General features: G+C 38.1%; 3 protein-coding genes across 7 annotated transcripts in view; all 3 read right to left on the reverse strand.

The window, feature by feature from the left end:
• LOC111465665 (cucumber peeling cupredoxin-like) overlaps nt 1-848 on the reverse strand; it is a 1,193-nt gene extending 345 nt beyond the window's left edge. The window contains exons 1-2 of the mRNA XM_023110169.1: nt 628-848; nt 71-532 (exon numbers count right to left, since the gene is read on the reverse strand). Coding sequence (XP_022965937.1) covers nt 81-532; nt 628-808 — 633 coding nt within the window. The 5' untranslated portion in view covers nt 809-848 and the 3' untranslated portion in view covers nt 71-80. The remainder of the gene's footprint in view (nt 1-70; nt 533-627) is intronic.
• A 3,514-nt stretch (nt 849-4,362) lies between these two features.
• Nucleotides 4,363-8,945, reverse strand: LOC111465570 (glucan endo-1,3-beta-glucosidase 11-like). The gene is made up of 3 exons (XM_023110013.1): nt 8,428-8,945; nt 5,714-6,759; nt 4,363-4,658 (listed from the first exon to the last, which is right to left on the reverse strand). Exons 1-3 carry the CDS (start codon nt 8,495-8,497, stop codon nt 4,575-4,577), a joined length of 1,200 nt encoding a protein of 399 aa, XP_022965781.1. The 5' UTR covers nt 8,498-8,945; the 3' UTR covers nt 4,363-4,574.
• Nucleotides 8,946-17,586: 8,641 nt separating this feature from the next.
• LOC111465620 (methyl-CpG-binding domain-containing protein 11-like) lies at nt 17,587-23,999 on the reverse strand. Of its 5 annotated transcripts, none has more exons than XM_023110098.1 (5): nt 23,659-23,745; nt 19,567-20,281; nt 19,256-19,391; nt 19,078-19,160; nt 17,587-18,676 (listed from the first exon to the last, which is right to left on the reverse strand). In XM_023110098.1, the coding sequence occupies exons 4-5, from the start codon at nt 19,084-19,086 to the stop codon at nt 17,882-17,884; spliced, it is 804 nt and encodes a 267-aa protein (XP_022965866.1). In that variant the 5' UTR covers nt 19,087-19,160; nt 19,256-19,391; nt 19,567-20,281; nt 23,659-23,745; the 3' UTR covers nt 17,587-17,881. The 5 variants fall into 5 exon arrangements, with proteins under 5 accessions (XP_022965866.1, XP_022965865.1, XP_022965863.1 ...); XM_023110097.1 differs by having other exon boundaries at nt 19,251-19,391; XM_023110095.1 differs by having other exon boundaries at nt 19,078-19,391.
• Between the last annotated feature and the right edge of the window lie 1,334 nt (nt 24,000-25,333).

Here is a 25,333-nt window from a genome sequence, read left to right on the forward strand (position 1 = left end):
TTCTTTTTTTTTTTTTTTTTTTTTTTTTTTTTTTTTTTTTTTTTTTTTTTTTTTTTTTTTTACAAGAACTATGGCAATCTCTAGTAAATCAAAGCTACAGCAATCGTCAATCCGGCGGAGAAGAAGACGCCGAAACCGCCGAGGGAGGTGGCGGAGTTGCGTGGCGGCGGGGCGGCTGGTGGCGTCTGAGCTGAAGGGCCATTCTCAGAGGGTGGTGGAGTGGCGGTCGGCGGTGAAGCTTTCGGCGGATGGCCGGAGTGAGGCGGCGGCGACGGTTTTTTGGGTTTGTTAGAAGGTGGAGGCGCGGTAGTCGGCGGTGGAGAAGATTGTGATCGGACGGTGACGGAGAGCTTCTGGCCGGTGCCGCAGTGGCCAGCGAAGGAACAAATGAAGTGGCGGCTACCGGCGTCGGTGAGTGTGATCCTCGCCGGACCGGATTTCGTGGAGGAGATCGGGTTGGTGGTGGCGCAGGAATCGAATGAGGCCTTAGTCACTTCCGTCACGTCGTGTTGTCCGGTGGTGAAATTAAAAACTGCAATTTAAAAAAAAAAAAAAATCCAATTAAATAAATATTGATGGAAAAATTTATTTGTTTTTTTAATTTATTTTTAAAATTTAAAGACTCACGGAGAATGTCGCCAGCGAGAAAGGTTTTGGTGGCGGCCCAATCGGAATAAGAAGTGGGTTCAGGAGGGATGTTCCAGCCGATCGAATCGCCGACGGTGTGAGTGGCGGCCGACGCCATCCGCGGTGGAGCAACCACGGCCAGCAGCAGAACCACCGCCGCGAGTATCGATTTCGCCGCCATTGTTAGTAATAATTGGTGCTCGTATGTTCTCAGATCGCCGCTGTTAATTTCCCAGTTCCGAAAGGGAAGGTGGTATTTATAGAAGATAAGAGCCGTCTGATGGAAGACACGTGTCCTGTGAGATGGACAGTTGATTGAGTTCATTAAATATTATAAGTTGCCGCGTGAGGAGCCTTATGGAGTTTGGAGTCTTAGGGCTGACGTGGCATTTTATTTTATCTATTTTTTTTTTTGGGGAGGTGGGTTTTTTAATAGGGTGTGTGGAATCAGAGCAAGTGGACAAAAACAAATAAAAAAAATTAAAAACTTTATAGTCATTTTTTAATATTTGGTTAAAATTTTTAAAATGGTAAAAAATATTTTGGTACATAAATGAATTTAGATCTTGTCATTTCGATCTCCACCGACATGACCCATATGTCCTGACGCTATTCCGAGTCTTGGAGTGTCTTCTAGCCATCGTAACTCACTCGATCATGGTATCGAGAATGGGCCCGCGTGTCGCTCATCTCATCGGGACTTCCCGAACATTCATCCATCCAGGTTCTATCGAGGCATTGGCTCTCCCAAGCCCGTGCTATGTCATTTACGGATTATTTGTACGTAGCAACCTCCAACACGCGAGTTGGGGCGCAATACCAACACACCTGTACCACTCGGTACAGTCCTTGAAAAACCCATTTTAAAGGAAGTCGCCCGAGGCACTCGTCTCAACACGCTCACTCACGTTGTGACACAGGATAGCTCATTTAGACCATAGGGCACAGGGGTGGTGGAGAGCTATAGTAACTAATTAGGAAGTCAATTTTGATGTAACTCAACCCAACTAATACCCGAAGATTCTTTGCCTTTCTTGATTAGACCAATCAAACCCGAATTTTTTGGTGTTATTTTTCATAATTTTCGTGTAATATTATATTTAAAAAAAAAAATAGGTGAGAATTTAAAATTTATAAAATAAATTTTAGAATATAGATATTTAAAGTAAATAATTTTGGATTTATTGATGAAATTAGTGAGACAGGGAGGAGGAGGTGGCCAACTAGGAGTGGAAAGACACGACTTTTGAACAGCTGGACTTGGTCAACTTATTTTTAAATTAAAACCCATCATTATTTATTTTTAAATGGAGAAATTTAATAATAAAATATTAGCTTTTAATTTCCTTTCACATTTTATATTTAGAAAAGGGTTACTTTCATTTTTCTACTTTAGCTCACTCAAGTAACTTTTACATTTTTTTTAATAATATATTTAATTTTACGGCTATTTTATTGGTCGTTGTAGCTCGATTGTGATATCCGAGTAAATGAGGGATACGTGAACAAACTGAAATTAGATTCGAATGAACATCGAGACCACAATTACGATTAAGAAATTTTTTTAAAAAAACTAATAATTATTATATATATACTAATAAAATGCATTATTTTCCAGTAATTTCATGACTCGAGGTAGTTTTATGTTAAGTGATCTCTTAAGAATTTTTTAAAAGGGTTCATATTTATTTGTGGAAGGATATATTTTAAATAATTAGAAAAAAATGTTATAATTAATGAAGTAATTTAAAAAGGTTTCTTATGTTCAAAGTAATTGACTTGATCACCTAAATTTTATTTGTTTATAATTACTTAAACCCTAAAGTCAATCTCCTATGAAGAAAAAAAAAATTCCAAATTCCAAATTTTGTTGATTTTTTGTTCTAAGAAAATTTGTTTGTCTAATTACAAAATAAAAATGAAAATAATAATAAAATATAATAAAACCCTAATTTTGGTTTTTAAAAAATAAAAAATGTAAACTAAAAAGTGTTAAAAAAATAGTTTTTTAAAATTAAAATATAAAGAAATCATCAACAAAATTTCCCAAAATTTATGACCAAATCAAATTTATTTTATTTTATTTTATTAATGATTGACTTTTATTCTTTAAAAAATTAATTTATTTTTTCGTTTCACATCAAAATATAGTTGGAAGAGACCTAATTTTCGAAATAAATAAATGAGATATTAATAGGTTTAATGCCTATTTCCCCAACCCTAATTCAAAGTCAAAAATGGCTTTTGAAAATTCCAAATGGAGGTGTTTTTTTTATTAAAAAAAATTGTGAAATTCAAAATATTGGATTTTTTTTTAAAAGGTCTGTGAATGAGGACCAAGCATACTAGAAGAACTCGTGTTGGTCTGTAAAGATAATTTTCATTCTTAGAAGCGAATAGTAAGTAACGTGACTATGCTGTAGGGTATCCGGTGGCGAATCTTATATTTAATATATTTAAAATGAAAAAGTCTTAGAGGATATAATTATTTTTAAGCCCGGTTATAAACGAGCCTAACAATTCCACACATATTTTATGTTAATATATATATATATATATATATATATATATATAATATTGCTAAAAATTTGTTAAACGACTTTTCATCCAACATTCTAACCGATTTTTCATTATCATAGTAGTGACTGGTACTCAAACATTGGCTCGAGGTCTCGAGCTACCTACTCATTCACCTCTCCGACTTGGCTTCCCTTACCTCTTTCACCTATCAACTCTTATCTTAAAACGATTGGCAAGTTTGTTTAAATGCTAGTGAACGGTTAAAAATAATATTATAACTTTGAAAAGAATACGTATATTTGTGAAATAAGAGATACGAATTCAAATAAAAAAAGAGTAGATCGAAATACTCAAGAACTTCACCAATAGCAGAGTGATTAATGGCCCAAATTTTTTAGTGATATTGTGATATTCTACGTAGATTGGAAGGAACAAAGTATTCCTTACAAGGGTGTGGAAAACTCTCCCTACAGAAGCATTTTAAAATCGTGATGTCTGACGGTGATAAGTAACAGGCTAAAGCGGACAATATCTACTAACAGTGGGCTTGAGCGATTACAAATGGCATTAGAATTAGACATTAGACAATGTGCCAATGAGGACGTTCGGCCCCAAGGGAGGTGGATTGTGAGATCCCACATCGATTGAAGAGGGGAACAAATCATTCCTTATAAGGGTATGGAAACCTCCCTATAGACGCGTTTTAAAATTATAACGCCTGACGGTGATATGTAATAGAATAAAGTGGATAATATCTACTAGTAGTGTCATGGGCTTCGGCAGTTACAAATCGTATTAGAGCCAGACATTGAGCGGTGTGCCAATTAGAACATTCGACCTAAGGGGGATAGATTGTAAGATCCCACATCAGTTGGAGATGGGAACGAAACTTTCCTAGGGTGTGAAAATCTATCTCTGACAGACGCATTTTAAAATCATAAGGTTAATGACAATATATAACGGGGAAAATCAGACAATATCTACTAGTGGTGGTCTTCGACTGTTACAGTGTTAGTTTAAGTATATCTACGTTCCGAAGACTTAAAAACGATGTACGACTTTTGAGTTAAGCTTATGTAAGTAAGGTTTAGAGAGGTCGAGCTTGTGTTCGATACATAAACTTGCTTACTCAAGGCTACAAATTGGTTAATCTCACTAAACACAAAGCAACCCAAGACAGTTTCAACCAAGATTATATCAGAGATATACTCAAACTGGGACATCAGGAACTCATAAGCATATTTTGGCACTTCCATTTATGATTCAATAGCTTCATCTCAAACTCAACCTGGAGGGAAATTGGGATACATTTTATAGCAAAAGAATAAACAGCAACTGTATCATGACATATACCAGCACAAGATTCAATGTTTTCCACCCGCTGCTGCACCTTTACCTTCACCTTCCTAACTTAAGATACTCTATTTTCATCTCAACAATAGAAGCCGCGTCATGACCGAGACTGTTAATGAGAAAATAAGGCTTCCTGCAAGTCCTCGAGCTCGGTGATTCTGTTCACATAAGCAAGCAGAATGTGTTGGATATCGTTAAGAACGGTTATTTAGTACAAACCAAGAAAGAAAGTCGGATTTGTTGAGGATTGTTGGGAGGGAGTCCCACATTAATCATGGGTTTTAAGTAAGGAATACTCTCCATTGGTATGAGGCATTTTGGGGAAGCTAAAAGCAAAGCCATAAGAGTTTATGCTCAAAGTGGACAATATCATACCATTGTGGAGGTCGTGATTCTTAACATGATATCAGAGTCAAGCCCTTAACTTAGCCATGTCAATAGAATCCTCAGATGTCGAACAAAGAAGTCGAGACCCTCGAAGGTGTAGTTAAAAGTGACTCAAGTGTCGAACAAAGAGTGTCCTTTGTTCGAGGACTCTAGCGAAGGAGTTGAGCCTCAATTAAGGGGAGGCTGTTCGAGGGCTCCATATGCCTCAGGGGAGGCTCTATAGTGTACTTTGTTCGAAGGGAGGATTGTTGGGAAGGAGTCCCACATTGGCTAATGTAGGGAATGATCCTGAGTTTATAAATAAGCAATATATCTCCATTGGTATGAGGCCTTTCGGGGAATCCAAAAGCAAAGCCACGAGAGCTTACGTTCAAAGTGGACAATATCATACCATTGTGGAGGTCGTGATTCTTAAAATGGTATTAGAGTCACACCCTTAACTTAGCCATGTTAATAGAATCCTCAAATTTTGAACAAAGAAGTTGGGACCCTCAAAGATGTAGTCAAAAGTGACTCAAGTGTCGAACAAAGGGTGTAACTTTGTTCAAGGACTCTAGAGAAGGAGTCGAGCCTCGATTAAGGGGAGACTGTTCGAGGGCTCCATAGGCCTCAGGGGAGGCTCTATGGTGTACTTTGTTCGAGGGGAGGATTGTTGGGAGGGAATCCCACATTGGCTAATTTAGGGAATGATCATGAGTTTATAAGGAATACCAGGAAGCCAAAAGCAAAACCACGAGAGCTTATGCTCAAAGTGGATAATATCATACCATTGTGGAGGTCGTGATTCTTAACGGGATTAGAAGACAATAGCACGTGAATTACATACCTTGAGAGATAAATAAGATGAACTTGAAGATGAAGATTGAAGCCCATGAAATCCAATGTCATATGATATGGTCCCATCAGCTTTGAAAAGTCCAAAATTTCTCTCAGAAGTTGGCCCTGGTTTCAAATTCTCATTAAAAGTTGCAAAAATATAGGCCTTCAATACATTCTTTGGCCTGAAGGGAGTTCCTTTCTTCTTAGCAAGCCTCTTTCTGAGGTTGTAATTAAAGATCTTAGCATTATTTGCTGTTGCTGCAGCTTCATTTTCGTCCCCACGGGAAGCCCAACCGGTCTCGGTAACTATAACTTCCATTTTATGATATCCAGCATCAGCCAATGCTGCATATGCAGCGTCGATCTGAGCATCGAGCATGTTGTCATATCGTAGATTGGTTTTAGGATCAAAAATCCCCTCGGTTGATTCGAAAAGTGCATAGTTGATATCAATATTCTCTGGATCACTCATATAAGCTAGGAAAGGGTATGCATTTAAACAGAAAGGCGAATCGATCTCTGAAAAAAACTCCAACAAAGGCTTCATGTACTGAACAACATTTTCTCTAAAGATACACGAAGAAGGTGGAAACGAGTTCGAAAAAACCGCCTGAGAATGCGCGGTCGTGATCTGAATGACACCATCTAAGTTAAGCTTCTTCACTGCCTTATAGATATTCTTTGTAGCACCCAAGAGTGCTCCCCACAACTCAAGGTCACCTCCTCCTAGAACTTCATTTCCAATGGCAATCCCACAAATGTGAGTCTGAGGAAGGAATGCCTGCACATTTTCCTTCACCCAGTTCATCGCTCGTTCCTCACTCGAACTCATTTCTTTCAAAAACCCGTTCGGGAGACCGACCACCAATTCAAGCCCCGTCCCACTAAACGCATTCAGGACCTTGTGATCAGCATCATAAATCCTAACATTCTTTATTTTCGCTGCCTTGAGAAGCGAAACAACTTCATCAGGGGAAGGAATGTTATCAGCAATCCTTCCGTAATTTATTCCATATGTTCCAGTAAATGCTTGTACTGCCATTGTCAAGGAGGCTGGAGAAATATAACGAGACATTCTATTACAACTATCTCAAACCTCTAACTTGTAAGCATACATCAATTTACTATCAAGACTCAACAAAAACTTCAAGAATGAGAGAACATATGAGGATGGTTGAGCCACGTTGGCTAATTTACGGAATGATCATGGGAAGCCCAAAGCAAAGCTATGAAAGCTTATGCTCAAAGTGGACAATATCATACCATTGTGGAGAGTTGTGATTCCTAACATGGTATCAGAGTTATACCCTTAACTTAGTCATGTCAACAAAATCCTCATATGTTGAACAAAGAAGCTGTGAGCCTCAAAGGTGTAGTCAAAAGTGACTCAAGTGTCAAACAAAGGGTGTATTTTGTTCGAGTACTCCAGAGAAAGAGTCGAGCCTCGATTAAGGGGAGGCTGTCTAAGGGCTCCATAGGCCTCAGGGGAGGCTTTATAGTGAACTTTGTTCGAGGGAGAGGATTGTTGAGGATTGTTGGGAGGGAGTCCCACATTGGCTAATTTAAGGAATGATCATGGGTAAAGTAAGGAATACATCTCCATTGATATGAGGCCTTTTGGGGAAGCCCAAAGCAAAGTCATGAGAGCTTATGCTCAAAGTGGACAATATCATATCATTGTGGAGAGTCGTGATTCCTAACATGGTATCAGAGTCATGCCCTCAACTTAGCCATGCCAATAAAATCCTCAAATGTTGAACAAAGAAGTTGTGAGCCTCGAAGGTGTAGTCAAAACTGACTCAAGTGTTGAACAAATGGTGTATTTTGTTCGAGGACTCTAGAGAAGGAGTCGAGCCTCAATTAAGGAGAGGTTGTTCGAGGGCTCCATAGGCCCTCAATAGGGTATTTTGTTCGAGTGGGAGAATTATTGAGGATTGTTGGGAGGGAGTCCCACATTGACTAATTTAGGAAATAATCATGGGTTTATAAGTAAGGAATACATCTCCATTGGTATGAGGCCTATTGGGGAAGCCCAAAGCAAAGTCATGAGAGCTTATGCTCAAAGTTGATAATATCATACTATTCTAGAGAGTTGTGATTCCTAACATGGTAGAGGACTCCAGAAAAGGAGTCAGAGACTTGATTAAGGGGAGACTGTTCAAGGGTTCTATAGGCCTTAGGGGAGTCTCTATAGTGTACTTTGTTCGAGGGGAGGATTGTTGAGGACCGTTGGGAGGAAGTCCCACATTGGCCAATTTAGGGAATGATAATGAGTTTACAAGGAATACATTTCCATTGGTACGAGGCCTTTTGGGGAAGCCCAAAGCAAAGCCACGAGAGCTTATACTCAAAGTGGACAATATCGTCCATTATGGAGAGTCGTGATTCCTAACACACATAACAAATCTCACAGAAGCATTCAAATCTAGCTCAGAATAACCCTTTTCAATTGAAAATACACTTATAAATCAGTCAAAATAGCCCATCAAACAACAAATTGATGCAGTCTCAGAGTGAAGAATAATCTAAAACACTTGCAAGTTAGAAACATAAAAGTCAACTGGAAGCAATCTTTAACGATACAATACTACCAATCGATCTAGAACAGAAGAACTGAAAAAGAAAATCATTCAAGAGCTAAACAGAACCCACAACTCAAAATCCCAGAATCATCGATTAACTAAACATAAAACGAAAATCAGAGAGAGAATATTACAGTACCAATGGCAGAGAAGACGACCCAGAAACCAGGAACCGATTGAGCACAGAACCAAGAGCGCTTCCTACCCATGAACAGAAGAAACAATCGCCAATGAAAATCAAACCACCAAGAGATATGGGAACAGGAATTCGATCAGCTGGCTTAAATCCCAAGCGAAAAGGGCAGATTTCTCATCTCTACACTGAACAGGACGAGGAAGAAGAAGACGAGGGCCGAACAACAATATTAGCGCAAATGGACGAAGACCCTTTTCTCTATTGGTTCAGAATCTAGTGGAAACTCAGTGGGCAGAGAAGATTTTTGATGAGAGAAACAGAGATGAGAAAAGGGTTTTAGGAGGTCGTTTTCTGGGTCAGTAGGGATAAGGGGTTTTGATTGGAAGTTATTTGATACACAAATATTAGTCGAAATTTCATTCTCTAAAGTCTTAACGCGTAAGTTTGAAGTTTGAATGAAGATTGGCTCACCTCACGTTTGTGTGCGGCAAAAGAACTCCAAGGATTGGTTGAGAAAGGAGTAAAAATTACACTTTTTGGAGATTGTGACAAACTTGTTCATTTTATTCATTAGGATTGTTGGTTGTTAGGTTAAATTACTTCATGATCTTATAGAGTTTTTGAATTTTTAGTTGTATGGATAATAAATTTTTAACCTTTTCTAAGTTTTTAAAAATTAATTGGTTCCAATTTTTAGATTCGTGTATGATGCGTTTAACGGTACCCACCCAAAATATTGTTGAACTCAAATTCATTTTCCTGTGTGTAGCTCTGATATCATTTTTGCCCATGCGCACTATTAGAAGATATTGTCTGCTTTGACTCGTTAAGTATCGCTACCAGTTTCATGATTTTAAAATGCGTCTGTTAATGAGAGGTTTCCACACCCATAGTACGAATATTTCGTTCTCCCCTCCAAATATGTTAAGAAGTATTACACATAAAATTATAGTTCATCGACCTATTAAAAACTTTTAAAATTTAGAGATACGCGAGACGTGAAATTAAAAGTTTATGACTTATGAGACGTTTTTTTTTAAGTTTAAAAATTTATCGACAATTTCAAGAACTAGGCGTATAAATTTTACTCCTCTTTCTTCTTTTATTGTGTTTATTTTTTAAAAATAAAGGCTAATGCATAACTATTCTTGGTGTAGTAGGTTAAGATTTGTCCCTTATGCCTATTATATTAAATTCATAAATTCATAACCTAATAAAGTGAATAATTGAAAGTTACAAATTCATTAAAATAATTAAATTAAATAAATGATGTGAATAATTCCTTATTTAAAAGTTACGAACTCTATTAGAAAATGATGGTTAGTATCGTTTTAACGTTCAAATTTCTACTTTCATATTTATTCTATTGGAATAAGGACTTTACTTCTCATGTTCAAAGAATGCCCGGTAGAAAAAAACATGTTTTTGTAGCACTTTATATGATATTTTCTTGTGGGTCTTGCAACATGTGATGATCTCGACATTCCTCTATAATATGGTCATATGACTCGTTTCTAAGAGTGAAAACTATATCTACGTACCAATACGAGTCTTTTTAACATGCTTTATCCTCATTCACGTGTTTCCTAAGAAAGTTCTCAAGACGTCACTCAACATAGAATTGCTCTTCCATTTTAAGAGCGAGGGCTATCCTCACATACCAACACGAGCTTTTTCAACATGTTTTATCCTCACTCACATGTTTCCTAAGAAAACTTCCACGAGATTACCTGACCAAAAATTGCTCCAATCAAAACATATTTAAATTTGAAGTTCATATAATTGAGTAAGAGAAAACGGAAAGTGCACCTTATTCGTATAGGTAATAATATTCCTTTCCTTTAAGTATTTCTTAGCCATCTTATACTCAAGATCACTCTCATTCGAATGTAGTCTTAGTTCATTAATGTACTCGAGACCAAGATATCATAATAGTTTAACTAATTAAGACAAATACTCTTAGACCAAGATATCAAATGTGAGATCAGATATCGGTTGGAGAGAGAAACAAAACTTTCTTTATAAGGGTGTAGAAACCTCTCTCGAGCAGACACGTTTTAAAAATGTTAAGGGGAGGCTCGAAAAGAAAAACCCAAATATGGCAATATCTATTAGCGGTGAGCTTGAGCTCTGACATCAGATGTTCAAATGCTATCATTTCACATGGTAACGTTAGACTCTAAAAAAAAGGCGAGCATAAAAAAAATTGTCACCTCCTTATCACCCTCCTTATGTGATTAGAAAAACCGTCTAGAGCCTCAAAAGAATATTATTGTGTAAAACACGACTTGTTTCCACTTCAGTCATTGTCTAGGCCATTGTAACTACTTCCATTAAGTATCATAACGGTGTCGGGTTGAATCATTCCCGATCGTTCTTTCCACTCTTGTATGTGAACAAAACCTAAAGATTTGTAATGTAGCAATCATATAATATGGTTCTAAAGTCATAGAAAGTGTCATAAATTGCATAATCTGACTGTAAAGGGTTGAAGTGAGAGTAGGGTTTGAATGAGTTTGATGAGTTAGCATCATAAAGCAAAAGCACCAAACAAAAAAGAACCCTTTGTTGAGCTCCCAACAACAATGGTTCATTTATTGAAAGGGAATCTCTTTCTTTCTTTGCTTACACTTTTTCCCATAGAAGTGATTGCTGAGTCTATCACTCCCTTCTTTTGCACAAGCTTAGCACCACCAAGCCTAGGTTTTTGACCTAAAAGCAACCCTTTTTGTTCTTAATTATGATGGACCAAGAGCTTATTATACTCTCGCTTCAACTTCACCTGTCGTGTTGGGTAGTGTAGCATGTGGGATTGATGTGTAGGGGTGGGGATGACTATATTTCTAGGAGGTCGCTGACGAGTTAATAATCAAGCTCACGTGTAAAACTCGAACAGTCGTCCAAGTCCTCTTGGTTGTAACCATGTTGGGAATAAACTTAAATGAAAAAAAGGTTTTTTGAAATTGAGTCTGAGAAGGAAGAGGCCAAAGAAAAAAATGAAGGGCGATAATCATTTTAGGAGAGAGTGGGGTATGGGATAACCAATTTTAGATTTTAGAAAACCTATAAATTAATTTGTTTTTTATGGTAAAAAGGAGAGAGGAAGAACACAATAAGAGTCAAGTACAGTGTAATAGAAAAGGGCTTTTCAGAATTTCTGTCTCCTTGTCTCTCCCCTCTTGACATCTCCTTCACAGCTTCGTGAGTGTTATTTTAACAAGTTAGTTTCAGAGCGAGCGTTTATTTCTACAAATTGGTATCAAAGTGGATTGTTATTTTCTACAAATTGGTATCAAAACAAATTTTATTTCAACAAAACCCACCGCTAGCAAATATTGCATGCTTTGATCCGTTACATAAACATATATTGTAATAGTCCAAGCCCTCTCGTTTTCTACAACCTTTTTCTCTCTTCAACCAATGTGGGATCTCACAAACCCCACCCCCTTGGGGCCCAACGTCCTTACTAACACAAGGCTAAATGTTTAGCTTTGATACCATTTGTAATAGCCAAAACCCACTACTAACTGATATTGTTCACTTTGTCCCCGTTACGTATCGTCGTTAACCCAACGTTTTTAAAACGTGACTGCTAGAGAGAGATTTTCACACTCTTTTGCCTCTCCAATTGATGCGGGATCTCACAATTCACTCCCTTAGAGACCCCAACATACTCGCTGACACACTGCCCCATGTCTAGTTCTGATATCATTTGTAACATCCCAAACCCACTTCTAACAGATATTGTCCGCTTTATCCCATTACATATCACCGTCAACCTCACGATTTTTAAATGCATCTGTTAGGGAGATGTTTTCACATCCATTATAAGAAATGATTCATTTTCCTCTCCAAACGATGTGAGATCTTACATATATTGTCACTTTATTTAAATGTATCAATCTTATCAATCTTATCGACGTTACATATAGAAAGCTTTGATGGAGCAAGTACGAGGCTACATCGTAGAATCTAAAAGTATTCTCTTTTCACTTTCAAGAACTTCTATATGGAATTGAAAAATAAATGGGGCGAAAGTTGCATATTCATAGGAAGGAACATAACCTATAATCGAGTATAAAAAAATGTTCCTTATTTCTTTCGAGTTATCTATTACTAACAAAATCATCGATTACAATGTCCAAAGACAAGATCACAAACCAAACAGAAATGTACACTTCATCCTTAAACTAACTGTTTCCATGATGGTTCACAAAGGTTTTTATAATACCCTTAAAACTATTTTTGACTTTTGTGCAACTTCTTGAGCAGCTGAGCTCAAGTCCTGAAGAGATGTCTGAGGTGGATGCATTCAACTCCTCTGTGGCTTCGTTAACCTCATCAGGTGGGTTATCTGTTAAGAAATTATGCAGCAGCCAAAATATAACATGCACAGGATAAAACTAACAAGAGTTGAAAGATTCAACCCTCCACAGGGTTCTAAATCATATTTTCGCATTGCAGCTACTCAGAATGATGTTGAATCCTCCACTGGTAGTTGCCAGTGCACTTGTGAAATGGACAGCTTTGGCAGGGCTGGTTGGACGGCTGAAGGGATTTAAGTTGGAGAAACCATCTGCTCACGTATTTCGGTTGGGGTTGGGATGTGCTTATTTATATTATGTATAGCTTATGCAGAGTAAAGCTGAATTGTTATAAATAGTAAATAGATAGGTATAATAAAAAGCTATATCAAAAAGTTATATATGGATAGTCAATGCTTTGAAAATGTAATTTCTATATTCTCTGTATTCTCTCTTACTGTACATGCTTGAAGTCATCAATATAAATCCTTTAACCAAAGTTCTCTTGGCATTTTCTCTATCATGTTCTTTGTGTTCATCTAGATCGATTGTGTGCGTTGTGCGATCCTAACAACTGGTATCAAAGCTAGGTGGAAGTCACCACGATCTGTGAAGATGGAAAGTTCAAAGATTGGAATTGAGAAGTTCGATGGATCCGATTTTGGTTTCTGGAAAATGCAAATGAAAGATTATCTGTATCAGAAAGATCTTCACGAATCCTTGTTGGGGGTGATGCAGGATACCATGACCACGAAGCAGTGGAAGCTCAAGGATCGACAATCCTTAGGGCTGATTCGGTTGACGCTATCTAGAAACGTGACATTCAATATCATCAAGGAGAAGACAACGTCAAATCTATTGAAGGCGCTGTCGAATATGTACGAATAACCGTCGGCTATGAACAAGGTGTATTTGATGTAGAGATTGTTCAATCTACAAATGTCTGAAGGTAGATCTGTTGTTGATCATATAAATGAACTCAATATGATCATAAGTCAACTGAGTTCGGTGGAAATTAATTTTGAGGATGAAATTAAAACATTGATTTTGATGTCATCTTTACCCGAGTCGTGGAATACTGTTGTTGTCGCAATCAGCAATTCGTGAGGATCTGATAAACTGAAGTTTGATGAAAAATGAGATGTAGTTCTCAACGAAGGTATTCACAACCGAAAATTTGGAAATTCATCTGATAGTGCTCTCAGTGTTGACCAATGGGGAAGAAGTAAATCGAAGGGCCCAAACAAAGGACGATCAAAATCAAAGAACCGAGAAAAATCTCCAAATAGACCAAATGTAACATGTTGGAATTATGGAGAAAAATGTCACTTTCAGACAGGTTGTACAAGACCAAAGAGGAAGCAGAATCACAAATCTGGAGATGATGATGATTCTATAAATTCAGCAAAAGACATTGGGGATGCTCTAATCCTCAGCGTGGACAGTTCGATTGATTCCTGGATTTTGGATTCAGGTGCATCTTTTCATTCGCTCCAAATAAAGAGTTGTTCCGGAATTTCAAGTCTGGAAATTTCGACAAGGTGTATCTTGCCGACAACAAAGATTTGTAGATTAAAGGAAAATGAGATGTCTGCATAAAAACTCCGGCAGGAAATCAGTGAACATTAAAAGATGTCAGATATATTCCTGGTCTCAAGAAGAACATGATCTCTATTGGTCAGTTGAACAGCATAGGTTATGCAACAAAGTTAGGGAAGAGCTCGTGGAAGATTATGAAGGGTTCTACGGTGGTAGCACGTGGCTCAAAATCTGGAACCTTATACACTACTGCATGGTGTATGAACATAGCTGTTGTTGTTGAGAGTGCTTCAAATTCAAATCTATGGCACAATAGACTTGGACATATGAGAGTGAAAGAAATGAAGACGTTGGCTGCGAAAGAAGTTTTAGAAGGTCTGAAATCTATTATGTGGGTCATTGTGAGAACTACGTTATGAGCAAGCAGAAACGAGTTAGCTTCACAAGAACTGCTAGAGAATTGAAGAAAGTGCAGTTGGAAATGAAACCAGATGTTGAGCAAGGTTCGACGAAGCAAGTGAGAGTTGAGTTTGAGTTGCAGGAAAACTCACCTAGTGATGTTGTAGTAGATACTCATGGAACTCCTGAGACTATTGCTGAGGAACCAGATGTGGAGCATGGTTCCAAAAGACAACGAAGCAAGTGGGAGTTGAGCTTGAGTTGCAGGAAAACTCACTTAGTGATGTTGTAGCAGATACTCATGAAACTCCCGAGACTACTGTTGAGGAATCATATGTGAAACATGGTTCCAAGACAACGAAGCAAGTGGGAGTTGAGCTTGAGTCAAGAAAACTCACCTAGTGATGTTGTAGCAGATACTCATGAAACTCCTGAGACTACTGCTGAGGAACCAGATGTAGAGCATGGTTCCAAGACAACGAGGCAAGTGGGAGTTGAGCTTGAGTTGCAGGAAAACTCACTTAGTGATGTTGTAGCAGATACTCATGAAACTCCTGAGACTACTACTGAGGAACCAGATGTGGAGCATGATTCAAAGACAACGAAGCAAATGGGAGTTGAGCTTGAGTTGCAAGAAAACTCATCTAGTGATGTTGTAGCAGATACTCATGAAACTCTTGAGACTACTACTGAGGAACCAGATGTAGAGCAAGGTTCCAAGACCACGAAGCAAGTGGGAGTTGAGCTTGAGTTGCAAGAAAACTCACCTAGTGATGTTGTAGCAGATACTCATGAAACTCCTAAGACTACTGTAGAGGAATCAATAGTGGAGCAAATGACACCTGAACCGGTGTTGAGAAGATCATTACTATCAGAGTACCAGATATGTATGTACCTTCATTACACTATCTGTTGAAAGAGAACCACAACCCTTTGAGGAGGCCCTACAGTTGGAGGATACAACCAAGTGGGAGCAAGCCATGAATGATGGGACGTTTAGGCTTCAAAAATGCGTAGTACTGAGGCTGAGTACGTGACAATAGCTGAAGCTAGAAAGAAGACGATATGGATGATTGACTATCTGGAAGAATTGGGCAAGAAGCAGCACAAAAAGATTCTTTATAGAGATAGTCAGAGTGTCATACAGTTGGTGAGGAACCCGACCTATCATTTAAAGATAAAACACGGAAGACAATACCATTTCACTTGCAGGTTAGTAGAAGATGGTGATGTGTTTTGAGAAGATAGAGGTTGCAAAGAATCTAGCAAACATGTTGACAAAATGTGTTGATGTTGGAATATTGAGATTGTGCAAAACCTCAATTGGTATGGTGCAGTGAAAATATTCATGATCGTTTGAGAATGAAATTCTTGGTTGACTGGATCAGTCTCTAAGTGAGAGAATTGTTAGTTATGGAGCCTGCTGCTTATTGATAGCTGAGTCAACGGTTATACATAGTAAAACTATATTTGATAAATGACATATAAAGTAAATTGTCATAAATAATAAATAGCTATGTATAGTAAAAAACTATATCGGGTAAAGTTATATATGGTAAATAGTTATACATAGTAGATGGTTATATCTGATAAAACTAAATATAGTAAGCTAAACCATATATATATATATATCCCCTTCGTCAAAGCTTTGAAAATGTACTTTTTGTATTCTTTGTATTCTCTCTTACCATACATACTTGGCTTGAAGTCATCAATATAAATCCTTTAGTCAGAGTTCTCCTTACATTTTCTCTATCATGTTTTTTGTGTTCATCTAGATCGAGTGTGTGCGTTGTTGTGCGATCCTAACATGGGATATAGAACCCGATGCCTATTTATAGTAAAGATCGGATAGAAATATATATGATAGATATTTCGTAAAGATCTGTAGAGATATAATGGTAGATATTTGATCTAATAGAGATATAATGGTAGATATTTGATCTAATAGAGATATATATGGTAAATATTTGGTAAAAGATTAGTAAAGATATATTTGATATATTACATATCTGTTAAACCTATATTTAGTAAACTGAGACAGTATATATACCCTATTTTCAACATGTACTTTCTTATGTTTTGTATTCTCTTTGGTGTATGAAGTCATTAATAAAACATTTAGTCAATATTCCTTTTTGAATTTTCTCTCTCCTATTCTTTGGGTTCATCATGATCCGAGTGTGAGGACTTGATCGTTCATGGAGCACTTGATGGTAGGTGTGAGATTCCACATCGGTTGGGGAGGAGAGCGAAACACCCTTTATAAGAGTGTGGAAACCTTCTATTAGCAGAGAACGTTTTAAAAACCTTAAAGGAAAACCCAAAGAGGACAATATCTGCTAACGGTGGGCTTGGTCCGTTACAAATGGTATCAAAGCCAGACACCGGACGATGTGCCGATGAGAAGGTTGAACCCCGTAAAAGGGTAGACATGAGACGATGTGCAAGCAAGGATGCTAGCCCCAAAAGGGGTTGGATTTGGTGGGGGTCCCACATCCCTTGGAGAAAGAAATAAGTACCAGCAAAGACGCTGGCCCCAAAGGGAGGTGGATTGTGAGATTCCACCTCTGTTGGGGAAGAGAACGAAACACATTTTATAAAGATGTGAAAACCTCTCCCTACCAAACACGTTTTAAAAACCTTGAGGGAAAGCCCGAGAAGGAAAATCCAAAAAAGACAATATTTTTTAACTATGAGCTTGAGCAGTCAACGGTAATGGATTCCAAAAGTTACCCCGCACTTTATCCAAAGAAAAAGTTGTGAAATTATTGTTATGATCTTCGGAATGATCAACCAAACTCATACCAAAAAAAAGGAAGAATACAGTTTGACAAGTACGAATACATACAAAAAGACGAACTATCGAGCAGTACGAACGATAGCCAAGTGGTTAAGGAGCTCCAGAAGGATCAAACAATGACTCTAACTAAATGAGTATGCATAAATCTCTACCTTACAAAGGTTTACATTACAACAGCATGGTACAAGCATATTAAACTTGATTGTTACACAGGTCATTATGAACTACAATTTTATTCAGTACAAGTGAACAACAAGCGATGGAACATAATAAACCTAATCTATGGATGTTTCTGTCAATAATTAGATTACTACAATTAACATCAGAATCACAGACCAACCCAGCAATCTGAATCTGTTCAAAAGACCAATGAAGAGGCTAGAGCCAGAAACGTAATATCGATTTCAAGTCTTTACCTCACCACCTTCATTCCCGCCGTTGCCGAGACGGCAACGTCAACAATCTTGTCGGCCTCGGTATGTTTCTCACTCTTTTCTGGAGTTGCAGCTCCTTTGTCTAGTTCAATATCCTGTTGAGTAGGTTTTTGATTCTCCTCTGGCACATTTTCGTTTTCATCAGATATAAGAGAAACGGGTTCGGTAGCTTCACCCAGATTACCATCAGGCTTCTTCTGAACTTGTGGTTCCTCAATGGCTTCCTCTGGCTTTGCTCCCTCCAGATTCTCATTGAGGTTTAATTTAGAGCTTTCAGGTTCCTTCTCATTGAGATCTTTGTCCAATTTTTCTTGTTCTGATTCACTACCTATCTTATGTTCTTGTTTTTCAGCATCATTAGTCTTTGGTGCCGCCTCTGCTTCCACAGCTTCATCTTTTGTTACCTTTTCATCTTTTACCTCAGCATCAACCATGCTCTCATGTTTTTCACCGTCTTGGTTATCAATTTCTTTCTCCTCCTCCAAAACTTCTGGTTCAGCTTCTGTTTCTTTAATATCTTTCTTCGACACAGAAGATCTTCTTCTCTTGGGATGCTCACGTTCGACCGGTGGAGTCACTTTACTCTTTTCGCTTATCCTTGCTGACCTCCTCGGCGTCTCGCCCGTGCTCCAATCGAATTCAGCAGCTGCCGGGCCACCGGGGTGTGCCTTCAGGTACTGATCCAACCTCCTTTTGTGGTTGATCTCCTCCCCTGTAGGAGTTATGAAGATGACCTCATGTTTCCTAGGGGATTTACCTTGCTTGGGAAAAAACTGCCAAATATTCATATCATTCAATCAGATGCAACCAATAAACCAGCAACCCAGATCTTATTTCTTTTTGTTTAGAGCTGTTAGGTCAAGTAAAGAAAAATCAATAAAGTATAAATGTTCATCTCGATTGGTGAAAAAATACATCCAAATAGATCCAGAAAACAAGCAGCCGCTCCAACCCAATGAAGATGATCAAAGATCTCTCTTGTTGTCATGAATTACAGTAATTGAAAAAATATAAATCTAAAAGTACGTTCTCTTTCATACCCAAGAAAGTCCCTACCACCCTTTCATACAAAATTCCACCATGAAATCTTCATCTTCTCTTTACTATGAAACCCGTACAGCGGCTTAGACGAAAACGAAAACACCAGCTAACATCGAGCATATTAAAGACTAACCAGATACATAAATTTGCCAAAACAGACAGCATTGATAGGAGTTCCTTATGTTGTCACGATCGGTATCGAGGGCTATTGAGTTTCTGTATAAGATTAAAAAGTATTAACCTTCCCAAGATCAAGAAGCCAGAAGAAAAATCTCACGAATTTGAGAATATTCTAAATTTCATAACCTTACAAGACACCTCCTCTTGGCTAAGGGTCTGATCGGTTGTCCAGAGCCCTTCTGGTAGACCATCTGCTATCAGGCTGCCTACTCAGAGCTAATGTCTGTCTGTCCTTTTTTTCATCACTAACCATTCATCCACCTTCATCTGAAAAAGATCTAATGAAATGAATACCCTGGCAAGAGACTTTATCATTTCCAAAAGAAAATAAGGCAAAGTACAAAGTGGCCAGCCATTTCAGATGCTATCCATTCTCTAGTAGGAAAACTATCTTTCCTTCCTCTGCCTTCCCTAGAACAAACTACCAATTCCAGTCATATACCTCACTTCTCAGCTCAGGCTTCCCAATCCTCTTCGGAAATTCGCCCTCACACCGTTGTTTGTAGAAGAACTTCAAGCTGCGTTGATCTGTACAATTTTTTAATCATTGGCCCAATACGTATGAAGGCCATTTTTTAATGGAAAATACAACTACCATCGGTTCCCTTTAATGTATGGGATTGTAACCATATCATCAAGAGAAGCTTGGATGGAGACCTGAACACAAGTCTCCTCTCCTTGGTCTGATCGCATTAATTCTGCAGTTTTGAAGTCTTGTTCTTGGTGCATTTCACTCCTTTATGGAGTTTGTATCCTTCGAGCAATAGTCTCTTTTCATTACATCAACAAAACGTTTCGTTTCTTGTTCAAAAGAAGAAACTGACAATAAGGCATTGGTTTTGCGTGCGTATAGAAATCTTTGATCTAAACCATTCCTTTCTGCAAGGAATGGCTTTGAGAAGTCTGGTAAGGCAACCAGAAGCACATTGATCTTAGCGTGTTTGAGACATCGAAAGCTTTCCCTAGCCTTAGGATTAGACTCATTATCACTTTTAACTGTTGGGAGAAGGCAGTCAAACCATAAACGGCCACAGATTTTCAGTGGAAACATGTAAGCCTGGTTGCAGGGAGATGACCAGTTCAACTTATTTTGGATTTTACAGCCATGAACATCCACCTTACTCGGACACCACATCATCTACAAATTCAATCTGAGGCTGTAAAAAGGAGCACTTCTTGACATTAGCCACCAGATTATCGATCAAAACGTCCAAAACAGAGAACAAAGTTGGGCTAGTAACTCTGAGCCGTTGATAAGTATGACCTAAACATCATGATCCAAAAAGAGTGGCACATTGGGGCACAAATCAATAGAAATGACGTTCAAATCAACTTATATCCATTACTCATACTATGTCGAGATAATGTGTTTGGCACTAATTTATTTAGAAAATATAACTTCATAAATATATATTCTTTATCTAAATTGGTTTAGAAAAGAAGATGACCATATATAGAAGCAAAGGAAGAGAATCATGATTTAAAAAATTCAAAATTTTGAGTTTTTTTTCTCTTTCTTTCTGTTATTAGAATTATAGTTTCTTTTGTGCATTGGAAGAAAATTTAAATAATTTCTTTTAAAAACTTCAAAATTAATTTTATCCATTTTGAACCAAGACTCATGTTCTTATGTCTACTCAATAGTCTGGTTCGCGATGTTTCCTCGAAAACCTTTGGTGATTAACTCAATTTTGGATTCAGTGAACGCCTTGTTGCCATCAATATCAATCAACTGCATTACCTTTGATGCGTAACACTTCACGTTTGAAGTTTCACCTTGTTTGGAGAAGAATCATTCAACTCCAATTCTTGAATTCTAGCTTTTCTTATCAATCTCATTCGACATCTTGGACATACTTTGTTTCATAATTCCTCCGAGGATATATTGTGCGTAGGAGTGCGGCCGAGAATCTGCACCACCTTTTGTGGAGCTATGATTTTTCCTTTCAGTTTGGAGCTATTTCTTTGAGACATTTGATTTCCGTTCATCCCAGCCTAAGGGTTGTAACTCCATGATTTTGGAGTTGCTATTTATCATTCGCCCTTTGGTAAGAAAAAGGGTTTTTTTGAGTGTGATTTTATGAAGCTTTCGAAGAGGGAGAGGGTTCGAGAAGACTTCGATTAATGTATGGTTCTTGTTAGGTTCCATGAATCATTGGGCATTGATGGTTAAGAGCTTTTGATATTTTCATTAGTCTTATTTTCTTGACTAAAGCCCTTTTTATAGCTTGACTCATTTTATTTGGGCTTTATTTTTGTATGACATTGTATTCTTTCATTTATTCTCAATGAAAGCTCAATTTTTATCAAAAACCATTCCTCCAAGGCCATATCCAACTGCCCCGTCAGCTCTTCGATGTATGTTTATCTTGCCATCGATAGGAGCTTTCCTTTTCCTTTAATATAGTTCCCATCCGTACACGATGAACTCTAAACTTCTCCCCATTGATAAAACAAATTTCTTTCTAATCATCTCATATCTAGCTCTATGGATTTTTGGCCTACAGTGCACCCGTTTCTCCATTGCATAAGTCAAGATTTCATGTTTAAACTTGATTTTCAAGGTTGAACTTGTAATAGCCCACCACCGTTGGCAGATATTGTACTCTTTGAGCTTCCCCTCAAGGTTTTTAAAATGCGTATGATTCCACACCCTTATCAAGAATGATTCATTCCCTTTCCAACCGATATGAGATCTCACAATCCACCCCCTTTTGGAGCCTAGCGTCCTCGCTGGCACTCGTTCCCCTCTCCAATCGATGTAGGATCCCCAATCCACCCCCCTTCGGGGCCCAGCGTCATCATTGGCACACCACCTGGTGTCACCCCCCTTCGGGTTTGAGCCTCCTCGCTGGCACATCGCTCGGTGTCTGGCTTTGATACCATTTGTAACAGTCCAAGCCCACCACTAGTGGATATGTCCTCTTTAGGCTTTCCCTTCTGGATTTTCCCTCTAGGTTTGAAACGAGTCTATTTCCACACCCTTATAAAGAATGCTTCGTTCTCCTTTCCAACTGATATGGGATCTCACAAAACTAGTCTGGTCCCACCATGGTAAAGGCTTTCATTGTTTCTAGAAGAAAATGTAAGGTAAGAGTATAAAAGAGGGAGCTGGTCCAAAGATTGTTGACCCTGCCTCCGACCAGAATTCTCCCTGTGGCAATACACTCGACTTGGCTTTCCTCCATCCTTCCCAAATCTATTTAGTTCTATACCAATTCTCTAATTTATTCCATTGACCAACTATGACGGGCTTCCACATCCTATTGTTGAACTTCACTCCTGTCACCTTGCTTATGTCTTCCTCTTCTTTCTGTAAGTATCAAGTTTTGCTAGACAACATAACTTATTTGATAACGATAATTATATTTTGATTTAGATATTACCGATCAAAATGACAGGAAATCTCATATGATCACTATAACAGCCCAAGCCCGCCGCTAGTAGATATTGTCCTCTTTGGGCTTTCCCTTTTAGACTTCCCCTCAAGGTTTTTAAAACACGTCTGCTAGGGAAAGGTTTCCACACTCTTATAAAGAATATTTCGTTCTCCTCCCCAATCGATGTGGGATCTCACAATCCACCCCCCTCCCTCTTCGGGGCTCAACGTCCTCGCTGAAACTCGTTCCCTTCTCCAATCGATGTGGGATCCCCAATCCATCTCCGTTTAGGGCCCAGCGTCCTTGGTGGCACACCGCCTCGTGTCCAATCCCCTTCGGGACTTACTCTCCTAGCTGGCACATTGCCCGGTGTCTGGCTCTGATACCATTTGTAACAGCCCAAGCCCACCGCTAGCAGATATTATCCGCCTCACGATTTTAAAACGCGTCTACTAAGGAGAGGTTTCCACACTTTTATAAAGACCAAAGACCAAGGTGAGATCTCACATTTAAATTGTGAAAAATCCAAGCAAATAAATTTCAGCAGCTGATATTGAGTGCACAATATAGTCAACTGATTGGATAAAAAATATGCACACACACACACACATGTATATCCTAACTTGTGGGGGCAAGGCAAGTCCAGGCAGAGCACGCACTGTTCAATAATTTTTTATTTATTAACATCATTGTCAATGTTAGCAGCCCTAATCCTCCCCAGATAACATAATCGCTCACTATCTCTCACACCAGAAAGGAGAAGGGAACAAAAATTAGTCCACAGCTCCAAGTAATGCAAGCAAAAAGAAATCATCATAACACAAATTCAACTCATCATGAAGCAACATAGCGACGTTAAGCGATGTCAAAGCAAAGTCAAATAGAAACTAGAGACCAACAATTTCCAGAGAATTCTGTCGAAGAAGACTGGAAATCCAAGCGAAAAGATAGATTAAGCAAGAAATTCGATAATTCAACCTTCCAGAAAAAACCCTAGATACTACAAGCGGTGAATTCTCACCAAAGAAACCCTAAAATCCAGGAAAAACAAAATCCCAGTTGAGCAATGAGCGGTAAAAGCAATATTGAGCAACAAAATAAGCAATCCAACAAAAATTGAAGATCCAGAAAAGGAATCTAAGTGAGATGAACACCTTTTTCTTCCAGCCAGGAGGGGCAGGGAGTTCAAAGGACAGAACCTCCTCATTCGCAGTGTCTTTCTCCACTGATTCCGCCATTTATGACCTAACCACAAGAAGCAATGATGATAAAATTCACCAAAAATAGCTCCCGAACAAAGAACTTCTCGAAAAAAGTAGAGAAAAAAATGGGTTACTTGGATTCGCGATTTGGGGTTTCTGGGTTTCTTCCTTAGCTGCACATAACCAAAACAGAGGAGAGAAATGGATTTACAGCGACAAATTTGGTAATGACGGCGATTGCCCTTCCTTTTATATTCAATGCTTCTTTCTCCTCTCCTCTCTCTCTCTCTGAGAAAGAAATCCAGAATGTCCAGCTCAGCACTTGGAAATTTGACGGTGCGTTCTACCGCCGCCACCTGTCAAATTCCTTGCTTCTTAATACTTGGCGGTTGCCTTTTCTTACACATTTTCCCTCCATTGACTTTAACTATTTTTTTTTTTTATTTTTTTTTAAGTCTAAAGCTATCTCCAGCATTTTTATACCTTCTTAAAATTTGGCCACTAAAATTTTGAGTAAAATTTTAGAAATTTATTCATCGAAGAGAAAACTTAGAAAGCTTACGTATCCGTTGGATTCGAGCGTTACATACACATAACATAGACATGCCACATGGACATGTTGGGCTCGAGCATTACATATTTGTTAGGCTCGAGCGTTACATACACATAACATAAACATGCCACATGAACACGTGGAACTTAAATCATTTCAGTCAAGTTAACCCATTTTCTATTAATTATATCGATCCTAAAAAATTGTACTCCAACTCAGCTAAGTTAAGTTGAGTCCGTCATAATGCCTCATAATCATGATATTAATACGATTAATTGTCACATTATGCAACATGCATTGATACAATTCATGCATATTCATCCTAGCTCTGAAGTCGTTCACGTTGAGAGCTAGTTACCTCAATTGATTCTCAACATAAACAATAATTGTCTTTGGGCTTACAAAAGTCTCGGTTCAATCTTAAAAGTGAAGACTATCCCTATATACCAACACGAGTCCTTTGAGTATGCTTTGCCCTCACTCACATGCCTCCTAAAATAATTTTCATAGGATCATTCAACATAGAATTACTTCAAATAGAACTCGCTTAACTACGGAGTTTGTATAATTGAGCCACCGAAAAGAAAATGGGCACCTTATAATATAGGTAGTAACTTTCAATTGTTTTAAGCCTTTTTTTTTAACAATCATATCCTCAAGATTGCTCTCATCAGATGTAGTCTCAGTTCATTCATGTATCTCTCGTGTACTTGGATGTTATAGATTTCCATGACGGTTGCCATTAAATTCCAAATTTTGAATAGAAAAAATAATCCAACCATTTAAAAAATCTAAAATTCTCATCTATTTATTATAATAATTTGGATTTGGCTCTATTCTCTAGGGCATAAGGTACTAGCTAATGCCATTGCCTATAGATGTAGGTAGGCCTAAATCCACGTGACAATATTTGTTGAATCTAAACCCAATAATTCTCTTGCATTCAAACTTAAAAGTAACTTTATAGGATAGGCTGTCAACTTTCCCCCGGACGCTGTAAGTTGTTGTTGTTGATTTTTTGTTTGCATCACATATAACACCTATTTCAATTTTTCAAATCTTACTTTCAAAACT

Source organism: Cucurbita maxima, unplaced genomic scaffold, assembly GCF_002738345.1.
Source record: "Cucurbita maxima cultivar Rimu unplaced genomic scaffold, Cmax_1.0 Cma_Scf00029, whole genome shotgun sequence".
Classification (NCBI taxonomy): domain Eukaryota; kingdom Viridiplantae; phylum Streptophyta; class Magnoliopsida; order Cucurbitales; family Cucurbitaceae; genus Cucurbita; species Cucurbita maxima.